This window comes from Esox lucius, chromosome 14 (genome assembly GCF_011004845.1).
Source record: "Esox lucius isolate fEsoLuc1 chromosome 14, fEsoLuc1.pri, whole genome shotgun sequence".
In the NCBI taxonomy this organism is placed as follows: domain Eukaryota; kingdom Metazoa; phylum Chordata; class Actinopteri; order Esociformes; family Esocidae; genus Esox; species Esox lucius.
This window is the reverse complement of record NC_047582.1, coordinates 24,780,372-24,792,794: the sequence shown is the minus strand read 5'-3', so window position 1 is coordinate 24,792,794 and position 12,423 is coordinate 24,780,372. Positions and strand designations below refer to the sequence as shown.

The 12,423-nt window shown below is 39.6% G+C and overlaps 1 protein-coding gene across 3 annotated transcripts in view; it reads left to right on the top strand.

The window, feature by feature from the left end:
- The first annotated feature begins 5,002 nt into the window (after positions 1 to 5,002).
- Positions 5,003 to 12,423, top strand: part of slc4a5b (solute carrier family 4 member 5b) — a 41,239-nt gene continuing 33,818 nt past the window's right edge. For all 3 annotated transcript variants that reach the window (XM_034297028.1, XM_034297029.1, XM_034297030.1), the window contains exons 1-3: positions 5,003 to 5,176; positions 9,600 to 9,664; positions 10,377 to 10,613. In XM_034297028.1, coding sequence (XP_034152919.1) covers positions 9,601 to 9,664; positions 10,377 to 10,613 — 301 coding nt within the window. In that variant the 5' untranslated portion in view covers positions 5,003 to 5,176; position 9,600. The remainder of the gene's footprint in view (positions 5,177 to 9,599; positions 9,665 to 10,376; positions 10,614 to 12,423) is intronic.

Here is a 12,423-nt window from a genome sequence, read left to right as displayed (position 1 = left end):
CATCCCTCTGACTGCTGAAGTGGTAATGCTTAACTACTCTTGACTCTGACTCCTGAAGTGATAATGCTTAATGACCCTTGACTCTGACTGCTGAAGTGGTAATGTTTAACTACCCTTGACTCTGACTCCTGAAGTGATAATGTTTAACTACCCTTGACTCTGACTGCTGAGGTGGTTATGCTTAACTACCCTTGACTCTGACTGCTGATGTGGTAATGCTTAACTACCCTTTACTCTGATTGCTAAAGTGGTAATGTTTAACTACCCTTCACTACCCTAATCAATAACCACCACAAATGGTGGGGTAGGTTACTTTTTAACTGTAATCCTTTACTGTTGCAAGTTACCTGTCCAGATTTGTAATCAGTAATGACACTTTTGGATTACTCAAACTAACGTAATCTGATTACTTTCATATTAAGAGGCATTAGTAGACAAATAGGAATATAACCAATTGAACACCGTCTGCGATATCAATCAATGTTAGAATATACCTTATTGGCCCAAACCGGAATTTGCATTTTAACTTATGGGTTAAGTACAGTGCTTTGGAATGGTTTTCTAAACCATTGTTTTCCACTTCATTATGAATGGGCTACATCTCTACATTACACACTAAAGGTCTGTCAGTTATTTGGTCATTCCAATCAATCCAGTATAACTTGATCTTCCAGAATCTAGCTGTTTATCTGAACATAACCCTAAATCTAAGGATATGTTAGCCTATTCTGTGGTGTTCATTATTTTTAATTGCTTCAAAACATTCTTCAAAAGGGTATTGACATTATTGTGTATATAAAAATCAAAACAGCCGTAGCTTTTCGTGTGTACATTACAGGCCTAGTTTGATGTTTTCCTCCACACCCACAAACATTGCCAAAATGTTGCAGAAACCCCAAGCAATCGTGAACACCCGCACACAAATATTTCACCCGCGCGAAAGTAACCTGCAATTATTATGGCCACTAGTGATGGATTTTCAAAACACAAATTACAGAAATATACTGTGATTATACATCTACACAAGTTAATGTCGTCAGCAGGCAATAATAACCAATGATCCCACTTTCCTGAGATCCAAAGCAAGCAGAATCACATCACCTACAGTATGGGGTTGAGGTTGCTACAACAAATGCAAAACATTATTTTGACAAAGTGCTTCCCGAAACACCTTTCATCCTCAAATTTCGCGATGAATTCCATATAACGTTTTATCTTGAAGGTAGCGCCATGTTACAGCTATCTGACAAATAGCTGACGTAATCTGTTTTTACCAGCCAAAACCAGAGAAAATCAATATGGAATATGGAATTAATTATCATATTACAAAGACACACACACACACACACACATAGATTTAGGCCCTATATCATTTATTATCTATACGTTTATCAAATCTCATATGGAAAGCAGCACACAAGTATTCTATACAGTCACATTTTCATCGATCTCTTTGACATAAACACACATACTCTTAGATGAAGAAATGAAGAAAAAGATGATAGGAAACTTTTTAATTCAATAGGATGAGAGGTGAGGAGTGAGTGCCAAAACCAGGGAGTTCAAAGCATGTTCTGGTGTACTTTCTTTTAGCTATATATCTTGATATTGATTTAATACTGGGCTCAACTGTAAAATACACCTTGGTCTTGCTAGATTTCCCTACATAAAGGTAAAATAAATAAAATTAAAATAAAAGTCTAAGGAAGTAGGTGTTGGCATGATTGAAATGCATCGGTCAGGTATTGTTATCTATCTACACAATATATACCTCATGTTGTCACGTTTCTGAGGATACATTGATTTCTAGAATGTTGAAAATCCCAAAGAAAACATTCCATCTTGATGAAATGACCAAAACATGGAACTACCAAGACTCTTACTAGAGTTGGCCATCGAACTAAACTGAGCAAGAAGGGTCTTTGTCTGGGATTTTATCAAATACCCAATGACCACTCTAACAGAACTACAGAGGTCCTTGGTTGAGATTTGAGAACAGGCCAGAAGGATAACTATCTTTGCAGCACTTAACCATTCTGAGTTTAACTGGAGATTGGCCAGACAGGACCAACTCCTGAGACAAAAACACCTGCCATCGAGGCATGTGAAAGACTAGGGCAAAAGGCAAAACAGTACAAAAGAGTGGTCTGATGAGGCTCATTAGCATGAATACAAAGCTAACTAAATGGTGATCATTATTTTACAACGTTGACTGAGAACACATTCTCATTTACAGCAACAACCTGCGAGCAATTAGGGTTGACTGCCTTGCTCAGGGACAGAAAAAAAGATGTTTCACCTTGCCCATCTGCTGGGCAATGTGCCATCCTAATGATCACAGTATCATGCTTTGGGGATAGGTCTCAGCTGCAGGGGAAGGAAGAGATGGAGGGAACAATGAATTGAACCAAATAACTGTAGACTAGGGCAAAGACTTATAATTTCAACAGGACTGTGACCCATAGCATAAGGCCAACACTGGACTAGCTTCAGAACAAGAATCTGGAAATCCTTTAGTCAATAGGCTGTAACACAACAAAATGTGAAAAGGGTCAATTAATTTCAATACGTTCCGTATTATAATTTGTAGAGTTTATACATTTCCATCAGCTGTTCAGGGCTAATGATTTCTGTACAGCTCCACGGAGGAAAATGTAGATACACATGCTGCTGAGAGCCTGAGCTCCCAGGGATTGGGGGTCACAGTCGTTAATGGCTCCAAACATTTACTACCTAAAGCCAAATTAGGAGAAAGAAAACTATTTCAAGATGCGCCAGAAGCCCTGGAAAAGCTTTTACCCGCTCCGTTTGTCCTTGGCGCTGATCAGATTATTCTCGTAACCACGGTTCTATAAAGTAAGCAGCATATTCAGCCGACTGAGTAAAACACAACACGTTCTTTCACATTATTGCCACGAGCCTCCAATTAAGTAGCAGCGAGCTACATACTTCTTGCCAGCCACTTAATGAAAATGCCAGGCCTAATAGGCTATTGATTTCTAAATTCTCTGTAATTTAGAGTAATTCTACAAGCCTTCAACATAGACTACCAGTTTAAATCATGTGTGCGTGCAAGACTTTTGGTAAATTGATTCCATTAACTAAACTTGTATATAAACCGAGGAGGACAAATGGTTTGCTGAGAAATATACAATCTATAGCAGGGGCATATGGTGAGTGTAAAGTTCCAGGGTGACATTTCTCCTGATTACCTCCATTTTGACAACTAGAATGCCAAAGTTCTGAAAGGCTGTAATTGCTGCAAATGGAGGATTCTTATTCACGATTCTTATTCAATTAAAAATCCTTATTTCTATCCTTGTCAATGACTATATTTCCTATTCAAACAAATGTAATGTATGTTTTTAATTGCTAACAAGGAAGTGACCCCAAACTTCTGAATGGTAGTGTAATTCTAGGGTCCTAATTTATAAGGGAAAGCTACAACAAAGAAGGTTGATGTTAATTAAGATGCTCATTGGGCCACAATGGACATGGGTATATGAAAATGACCCTTGAACTTTGACATGCTCTGTTGTACTTCCTGAACAATTATAATTCACTCCATATGATCAGTCAATATATGATCAGTAGATATAGGGAACATTAACTGGGTGTCTCATCTGTTTATTATGGTGTGGTTCATTCCCCATGACTAGACACACAGGTCAATAAACTATTACGACAAGTGAAGCAGAACATCTTGAAAGCAGAAGTTCTGGTATAGATCTTGTTTTCATCATGCTGTACACCTAATTGTTACAGATATTCAGACTATTATTTTATGTAATTCAATGTAATATGTAGTATGTAATTCAATGTCTATCACAACATCACTGCCCAGAGACTGCTACTCTCGAAGTCACACCGTATTCAGTCTCCCTCACACATTGACAGAAAGTGCAACGGGTTCAGCTCTCTCCTCACATCACACACTGCAGATGAATTCCCATCTCTGGACTTGTGGGATGGTGTGCATGTACGAGATGATGCATACTGTGCTTCATGGTTCGATGTATCACTATTGCCTATCAGCGTACTACATTATCGTAACAACTGTGTGGCGTAAGACTGCGTGTGTACTTAGAATAAACAATGTTATATAAGTCACTGAAGCTTTCATTGTGCTGTCAGTTTTGTCTTGTGTATTTGGACATTTATTACGTTCATTTCTTCTTGTTCTGTCTGTACAGTACACATGTGGTAACAAAAAGCAATTGAAGGTGGTAGAAAGGTTTTCATATGGAGAAGATCACATTGTGTATTCATTATGTACTCTTCATTTGCTAGGTGATAGTGGAACTGAACCCTTCTCCTAACCTCACGTTAATTATCCTAATCTGAAACATGAATTACCCTGAAGTAAATAAACAGCTCAGCTGAAATGCTACCTTAGCTTTTTGGTTTTGAACACACCTGCTGGTGTTGATCTGCTTACTGGTTGGTTCACAATGTCCACTTTCAGACACACTCCATGGATGCAGTTAGCCACACCCAAAGGGCATGTGGGGTGGGTTCTTGAATTGTAACATTTAGTAAAAATCCTTTATCCAATAAAGTCATTTCCAGAGTGTCATTTTAATGGTTTTGACAAATCCATCCAGATCTTCAAGGGAGGCATGACAACTAAGTGATTTTTCAAGGTGTAGGTACACATGACACGCCTAGTGCTAAACTAGCATGCTGCTCCTTTTACGTGATGACAGAACTGTTATAATAACTGTACTGTGTTAAGTGCAGCCTGTACTTTCTGCATCATTTCTTATTTTGTTTGTGTTCAATAGATCCACAACATGAATAGAAAGCTCTGGCTGCCTGTGGGGTTGACAAGTTGCAGAATATTAAGGCAAGCTTGTTCTCTCTAGTAGGTTTTTTGTAGGATATACTGACAGTTGAGTCGATGGTTTTTGTGTGTGTGTGTGTACATGTGCCCCAGGCAATTTCACTTGGCCCAGTACACAGAGGTGTTGGGGAACATGACTGAAATCAGTGCACACAGCTGGCCACTGTCAGGATCACACGCATAGGAAGGGAGACCTACAGCTGTTCCTGACGCAAGACAGCTACATTCAGTGGAGTCCAGAGTGACGATAAGACCAGTGTGTCCATTACTTCATCTACTATTTGTTAATCTGAAACTTAATTTCAAACAGCGCAGCTCCAACCCTGTGCTCAGGTAAGATGTTGATTCCTACTACTGAAAGTGTGTGGTTTTTATGTGGTGTCTAAAGTTGTTTTCTGGAGTTAAATGTATATTAAATGTACATTAGTTTATTAGTTACTAGTTACCTGTAAATGAGAAGTATATTAGTTTCACAATTTGATGAGAATGTTAGGCCTGCCTCTTTTTTTTACAACAGTATTGATCCTCTTTTTTTTAGTTTTACTTAAATAATTTTCTTCTGGAGAAGAAAAAGTTTAGATTTTGGATTTTCATTGGAATTCAGTGGAATTCAGGTCAATAAAAGACAGCAAAAGACATACTGTAAATGACATGAGCTTGGACTGTTGGAGTTTTGTTGAAAGATTTGTGTGTTTAACTTTAAGAGAGGCTGTAGAAATTTTTCTTGAAAAGTGGTCTCTGATATTTTTTTCATGTATTGCATTATTTCAAGCTGTTGGACAAAGTATTGAAAGAATATTTAATTAAGAGAGCCAACAGCATAGTACCTTGTATCTCACTGCTGGTTTGCTTCTGAAGCTAGGCATGGTTTCTGCCTGGGGGACCAGATGCTGTTGGAGGGCCAGTAGGGTCACTCTTTCCTGTGGTCTAATGATCAAATTCCATTGCAGTAAATAGGGACATTGCCCTGCATGTGGTGCTGTGTTTCAGATGCGGCATTGAACAGGTTACCTGATTCTCCTTGGTCACTAAAGATACCATGGTATTTATTGTAAGACTAGGTGTGTTTATCACAGTGTCCTGGCTATGTTTCATTCATAGTTTTTAACATGCTCTCTACTTACCCACACCTTTTCCCTGTCACATGTTCAGAGTCACGGATAGAGTATATATTTTATATCAGGTTCTCAGAGTCAGGGATAGAGTATATGTTTTATATCAGGTGTTCAGAATCAGGGATAGAGTACATGTTTTATATCAGGTGTTCAGAGTCAGGGATAGAGTACACGTTTTATATCAGGTGTTCAGAATCAGGGATAGAGTACATGTTTTATATCAGGTGTTCAGAATCAGGGATAGAGTACATGTTTTATATCAGGTGTTCAGAGTCAGGGATAGAGTATATGTACTATACCTGGCATTCAGAGTCAGGGATAGAGTATATGTATTATATCAGGTGTTCAGAGTCAGGGATAGAGTATATGTATTATATCAGGTGTTCAGAGTCAGGGATTGAGTATATGTTTTATATCAGGTGCTCAGAGTCAGGGATAGAGTATATGTTTTATATCAGGTGCTCAGAGTCAGGGATAGAGTATATGTTTTATATCAGGTGTTCAGAATCAGGGATAGAGTATATGTATTATATCAGGTGTTCAGAGTCAGGGATAGAGTATATGTTTTATCCATTAAATCATTTATCTCTGATTTGCTCTATGCTTGATAGAAGTGGTAATGATGTGAGTGAACTATTGACATGGACTGATTGTGTAATATCCTGTGCCTCATTACAGGGGGGAGGTGTGGGTTCATTTCAGTCAATTCCAGAAGTAAACCAAATAGGACTGACCCCAACCCGATTCATTACCAATGTGATAACTGGGATTCAGTGAAGTGTGTTGACTGGCGGTGCACAACTTTTTCTGCCCGTTTTCATTAATCTGGACTAAATGAATAGGAGAATAGGGGAGCCATGTCCCTTAACGACCAGAGCAGAGCGCTTCGGCTATAAGCCTACCACAGGGACTGTCAGTAGCCCCACTTTGTCAAAGTATGTAATGTTCTCAGGACAATGATCGGCACTCGTGTGTGTGTGTGTGTGTGTGTGTGTGTGTGTGTGGAAGTGGGAAATGTCCTTCACGCCCAGTAATCAGTCTCAGGGATCAGCTGGTGATCAGTTTTGACAGAAAGTATTGATCAGCCTAGAAAGCCCCCCCCCACACACACACACACACACGCACACACATACACATATTCACACATTGACACATACAAACAAACATGGAGTACAGATGTAATCATTACCATACTGTTATCTCAGTGTCATCCTTAAATGCTAATGTAGGCCTAAAGCTTAATTCAATTATTCAAATGCGCTGTATTTTGATCTGAAGTGTCACTGCATACACTATTGGAATTAACCCCACACACCCCATCCCTCTACAATTTATTTTTTTTATAATTCAAAGAATCAGATTAAGTTAAATCTACTAAGTATCGACTCACCTAAGTGGATGGCAAAAGCCGAGCCTTTGGACACATTATGTATTTATTTCACCTTCATTTTCCCAGGTAAGCTTAGTGAAAACCAACTGTCATTTGCAATGACTACCTGGAAAAAGGCATGGCAGCGCAAGACCACACACAGCACTAAAAATCTTACCCGAAAGTACTTTTGTTTTTTTTTACTTCTCAAAGATATGGAAGGATCGTAAAATCACCAGATTCCTACAAATTAAACAGGAGACCTTAGGGAAAGGGAGAGGGTTCAATGTCCAAAATGTTGCTTCCACTTTTAACCCAACCATATTGTGATCCTGATTTATTAGTCTGGTGAAATTAGTATTACAAAATAAACTTTTAAGCTTACATGTGAAATAAATTGTTTTGAGGCAGATGTTTGACCATGCATAATGTAATGTTATTAACTGGTTTAGGAACCCTCCTTGAGCATTCCCACATACTCTGCTCTCACTCTCTGATCCTGGTGTATGGTTAACCTCCGGGCAGCTATGGCTTTCCATTGAGTTTTCCTCTTGTCAGTCACCCATCGACCTCCCCCCGGTGAGGTGTACTTGGTGGTGATGTGTGCTTTGGCCTGGCGGTCACGTGTCTGGCAGGGTTATTCCACATGGAAATCCAGGGGAATCCGTAGGGTTGTACAGGGATTGCAACACTCTCCATCCCATTACGGTGTTAGCGGGTGCGCCCGGAGAGCCATTGGGCATCTCCATTCTGAAAAAACAAACTGCTGTGTCCGGGCAACATGTACCTTTTATATTCAGCCCAGTGCTCTTTCAGCAGAAATTAACTCATCTCTTCATTTTCCTCATCTCTCAATCCAATCAATAAAAATTCCCCAAAATATATCTAAATGAAAGCTAAAGGGAACCGGGCCTTTACTATTCAGGCCCCTAGACTCTGGAACAGCCTACCACAGAATGTCAGATGCTACGTCACTGCATTCTTTTAAATCTTAAATTATTTTTATAACATGGCTTTTACTAATATTTTATCATTGTGATTTCATATATATTTTCTTTTATTATTTTTACTTATTATACTTTTTTAATTATGTATCTCTTTTATTGTGTGTAATTGCTATACAAAAAAAGTTATTATTATTTTTATTAAATGCATCATGCTGTGTTTGGTAATTTGAAGTACTGGCTCAGTCTTGGATGCTTTTGCATGAGGAATATTGGATGATGTGTGCATGCACAGATTTGGGTCTCACAAGAGTTCGGACAGGTTTCTAATGTAACATGTTGGCGTGAAACGGACTTTCAGTTTAATACACCACAACCCTCATTACAGAAAGAAACAATAATGCATTTCAAGGGACATCAATAATAAGAATAGCTTTTACTTGAGCTTCTCTTGCTTTTTCTATTTCAGATCTTGGAGGCTAAGTGGCTTCATTATCACAATTTTGTTAAACTAACTTCCTACTCTTAAATGTAGTGACTTTGAATGTTATTGACTTCAGCACAGCCAGGTGGCAGCTGTTCAGGGTGATTATATAATTATCCTCATCAGGAGAGGCCGCTGAGTATGAGTTCACCTGAGTGAGTTTCAAGTGAGGACATTTGAAATGTTGAGTCGAAGAAGTAGTTTTCCTGTTTGGTTTCAGAGTTTGGATCAGAATCAGCATTGGCTTGCTAAGTATATTTACACATGCCCATAACTGTATTTGTTTAATGTGATTCTATATTGCAAGCTACACATAGGGAAATAATACACAGAATCTGGCATACAGTTACAGTATATACTACACAGTAAGTACTGAGCATAAGGGATGTGAGCAGTAAGAGCTCACTACATTCACGTCTTCCACAGGGCTGTAGAAGGGGTTTAGAATCAAACCTTCAGTATGAGGCATCAATTATAATTGACAGCAGTTCAAACTGTTCCACTGAAATCTATTGATATACCGCCCTTTAATTGAATTCATTAAAAGTGAACCCACAGCCATATATACAAAAATACACAACTAAATACAAACATACATATACATATACAACTAAATGTAAACATATATACAGGTCAAGATGAAGGAGTTTGTATGTCGCATTGGGCCTTAAAGGTGTGAAAGGAAGGGCCACAGGTTTCACAGAGATGTCTTCTATAATAGAACAAGGGCAAAGTGTAAGGCAGGGAAAATCATGAGGAGGAAACATAGACTTTCAGACTTTCATCCTCTCTCTTTCTCTCTCCCACTTACTCTCTCCTCCCCCTCACTCTGCCCCGACCCCAGCATGGCACACCATTGGCAGGACGGGCGAAGTAGGAGTCACCATCGATATGAGGAAGACGATGAGGGTAGGTACGGCCGCGCACACACGCACACATACAGTTGTGTATTGTAGTCTGTGCGTTGTGCGGACCCCAGTCCCGTTGGAATAATGACACTTTAGTGGGTTCAGGAGGCAACAAGGACCTGTGACATGTGACAACCGGTCCCACGCACGCCTCAAAAGGTTGTCGCAGTCCTTCACGCTAATTAGGCGCACTTATTGTTTTGTTGTCTACGTCAGGGGTTCCAAACCTTTTTTTTAACACCATTAAGTGAATTACTCGTGCTTTATGTCCTGCTTTGGAAGGTCATATCTTAACATTGACAATCCTGAGTACACTGAGAGTTCCTGCCTGAGGCAAGGCCTTAATCACAAACTGAATATCACGAAATTGGGGAGAAAAAAAAGGTAGAAGTAAAGTAAAACACAGGGTTGGAAGAATACTTTTGTGTTAATATTAACTCTCTCTCCGTCTCCTACTATAATTTTGCTCTCTTCCCCTCTGTCTTATGCTGTCTTCCCCTCTCTCTTCTGCTCTGTCTTCCCCTCTGTCTTCCCCTCTGTCTTATGCTGTCTTCCCCTCTGTCTTCCCCTCTGTCTTCCCCTCTGTCTTCTGCTCTGTCTTCTGCTCTGTCTTCCTCTCTGTCTTCCGCTCTGTCTTCCGCTCTGTCTTCCTACCTTTCTCTCCATCTCCCTCCAACTCCCACTCTCCACCTCCTACTATCTTTTTCTCTCAGAACCTCCACCGGTGTATATTGGCGTTCCAGTAACGCACGGTTACAGCAAAAGAAGACGCCGCAGACACCGCTCCCAGCGTGAACACGAAAAACACCGCACGCACCGTGACCAATACACACATCATGAACACACACACCATGACCATCATCATGACAACCAGAAACACTATGAGGAGGAAGAGGAGGAGGATGAAGAAGAGATGGATCAACATGACATATTTAACCCTGACTCTACAGGTCAGTGCGCACACAAACTCACACACAAACTCACACAAACCCACACAAACGCATTCTGAAGGATAACTTTCTATATATATATTAAAAAAAAACATTCAGGTGAAACATTGTAGTTGGTGGTCAAGAATCATATTTAAATATAAACGGACAACTGCTTCAAGCGATACAGAGATATTCCCCATTTTTATGTACAAAACCAATTCCAAAAAAGTTGGGACACTGTACAAATTGTGAGTAAAAAAGGAATGGAATAATTTACAAATCTCATAAATCTCATTTTATTCACAATAGAATATAGATAATATATCGAATGTTGAAAGTGAGACATTTTGTAATGTAATGCCAAATATTGGCTCATTTTGGATTTCATGAGAGCTATACATTCCAAAAAAGTTGGGAAAGGTAGCAATAAGAGGCCGGAAAAGTTAAATGTACAGATAAGGAACAGCTGGAGGACCAATTTGCTACTTATTATGTCAATTGGCAACATGATTGGGTATAAAAAGAGCCTCTCAGAGTGGCAGTGTCTCTCAGAAGTCAAGATGGGCAGAGGATCACCAATTCCCCCAATGCTGCGGTGAAAAATAGTGGAGCAATATCAGAAAGGAGTTTCTCAGAGAAAAACTGCAAAGAGTTTGAAGTTATCATCATCTACAGTGCATAATATCATCCAAAGATTCAGAGAATCTAATACAATCTCTGTGCGTAAGGGTCAAGGCCGGAAAACCAAACTGGATGCCCGTGATCTTCGGGCCCTCAGACGGTACTGCATCACATACAGGAATGATACTGTAATGGAAATCACAACATGGGCTCAGGAATACTTACAGAAAACATTGTCGGTGAACACAATCCACCGTGGATTGGTCTTCACCGACAAACTCTATAGGTCAAAAAAGAAGCTGTATCTAAACAGGATCCAGAAGCGCAGGCGTTTTCTCTGGGCCAAGGATAATTTAAAATGGACTGTGGCAAAGTGGAAAAGTGTTCTGTGGTCAGACTAATCAAGATTTGAAGTTCATTTTGGAAAACTGGGACGCCATGTCATCCGGACTAAAGAGGACAAGACAACCCAAGTTGTTATCAGAAGCCTGCATCTCTGATGGTATGGGGTTGCAGTACTAGCACTAATGGCCCCAAAAATACAACGTTCAAAAACATTTGTTGTTGGGCTTTGCCTAAGCCCTCGAGCCTCCACACAGTTGCAGAGTGTAGGTTGCAGGAAACATCACCACCTTGTGAATTGGCTTCTTTAGTTCTCAAGCTCAACTACATTTCCTTTGAACATCATTTTCCTTCTAGTAGGGTTGCAATGGATCAACCTTTGGCTGCAATTTATATTAATTTAGACATTATGTGGTCTTCAGCAAAGGTTCCTTAACAATGAGACTATAAACCCTTATTTCTCCAAGATTGTTAGATGGTTCTTTGTTCAGCAATGAAAGGAACTTAATGACTATTTTGGAACAGTATCAACCTCGTTCTAAATTTCTCTATTGGCTATAACACTAAGCAGGTCCATTTCCTTATCACCACTGTATCAGAAAGAGTTTCCAGAATTTACTAATAAAAAGTTCAAACGTTTCTTTGAAACCTATATCACTACATTCATGCCCTAAGTCTTTATGATTAAAAACACTCTGATCAAACATGGGCATATGCTCTCTGACCCGAAACTCAAACAGGAATTCACAGCACCCCCCCCACCCCATTCATCTACAATCAGGGTCCTGTCAGTGCAGTAAATTACTCTAAGCTTGCCTCCTGAGTCCTAAATTAAACAAACCCTCCTGAATCCCCTGGAAAGACG